Source organism: Cynocephalus volans, chromosome 15, assembly GCF_027409185.1.
Source record: "Cynocephalus volans isolate mCynVol1 chromosome 15, mCynVol1.pri, whole genome shotgun sequence".
NCBI lineage: Eukaryota > Metazoa > Chordata > Mammalia > Dermoptera > Cynocephalidae > Cynocephalus > Cynocephalus volans.
In genome coordinates, this window is record NC_084474.1 from 12,966,432 (window position 1) to 12,968,000 (window position 1,569).

Consider the following 1,569-nt stretch of genomic DNA (forward strand, 5'->3'; position numbering starts at 1 on the left):
AGCCCTAAGACCTTCTCACACTCATGCAGAAACTGAGTTTGTGCACAAGAACGGAAAGTACCTGTACTTCAAATACAGAGGACTCAGTGGGCAGCACGTTCACTCGAGAAGGGGTAGAAATTGTGCACACCCCAAGGGCAGTTTTTACAAGGTGGGTTATTTCGGTATCCAATCTCACGAGTGCTGGCAGCGGCGTATACAAACTCCGGGTCGTTACTACCTCCTGGAGAGTTGTTTCTTCGTTTCATGCCTTACCGGGACAGGTGGTGGCCTGCCGGGATGCCGTGGCATTTCCAGGAGTCTAAGATCACAAGGCTGAGACGGCGTCTCAAGAAGGTGATTCTGTCGAGGTGGTGAGACCTGCCCCAATAATTAGTAGGCTGATGGGGTCCCTGGTGTCCCAGTTCTGACATCAAGCTTAATGTTAACTTTCACAATCATACTGTTTTCGTGTGTGTGATAAGGTGTGTGGGACGCGCTTCGCGGGCCTCCCGCCGGCTTGGGAGAAGCTTTCGCTCTGCGAGTTGGGAAGCAACTGGGTCCCCAGCGAGGCAGGCGCGGGCGGAGGAGCTGCCTTCCTGGGGGAGGTGGCGCTGCGCGGGGGTCCTGCGGGACCACACCAGCTACCAGGACCTGCCCCACGCCGAGGGCGGCCGCGTGGCCATGGACGGCCTGGGCCTGCCCTTCCCCGAGCAGAGCTTCCCCGCCGGCCCGCCGCTGCTGCCCCCGCACATGGGCGGCCACTACCGCGACTGCCAGGGCCTGGGCGCGCCCCCGCTCGACGGCTACCCGCTGCCCACGCCCGACACGTCCCCGCTGGACGGCGTGGAGCCAGACCCGGCCTTCTTCGCCGCCCCGCTGCCCGGGGACTGCCCGGCGGCCGCCACCTACGGCTACGCGCAAGTCTCGGACTACGCGGGGCCCTCGGAGCCGCCCGCCGGCCCCATGCACGCCCGGCTCGGCCCCGAGTCCGCGGGCCCCGCGATGCCGGGCCTGCTGGCGCCCCCCAGCGCCCTGCACATGTACTACGGCGCGATGGGCTCGGCCGGGGCGGGCGGCGGGCGCGGCTTCCACGTGCAGCCGCCGCCGCAGCAGCACCCGCCGGGCCCGGGGCAGCCGTCGCCTCCTCCCGAGGCGCTGCCCTGCCGGGACGCCGCGGACCCCGGCCAGCCCGCCGAGCTCCTCCCGGGCGGCTCAGTGCCGTTGCCGACTTTAACCCCTCTGCTCTGGCCTCGGAGATCCGTTGCCAGTTTACCGTGGGTTACTACCACCGTCAGAATATTGGAAATGTTCCTGTCTTTCTCAGAATGAACTTTCCAGTAAGGACAATGTTTAACATTGTTAACATGTCAAAGGAGCCGGCGCGAAAATGTGTTCTGCTGACGCATATGCAAAGTCAATCTATTTCCATTTTCTATGTATGCACGTTACTTTTGCATTAAAGTTTGATTATTTTTAAAAAGTGGAAAAGTGATGGACGGTGGTAGACAGCACTTTTTTCCTTCACAAGTCATCTCATTCCAACTAGTTTTAAACATTCATTTTACTAACATTTATCGAGTATCTTCT

At 60.8% G+C, this 1,569-nt stretch overlaps 1 protein-coding gene across 1 annotated transcript; it reads left to right on the plus strand.

Annotated features, from left to right (window-relative positions):
• Positions 1-279: 279 nt before the first annotated feature.
• Positions 280-1,311, plus strand: LOC134363637 (transcription factor SOX-17-like). The gene is made up of 2 exons (XM_063079248.1): positions 280-353; positions 465-1,311. The coding sequence occupies exons 1-2, from the start codon at positions 280-282 to the stop codon at positions 1,309-1,311; spliced, it is 921 nt and encodes a 306-aa protein (XP_062935318.1).
• Positions 1,312-1,569: the final 258 nt, after the last annotated feature.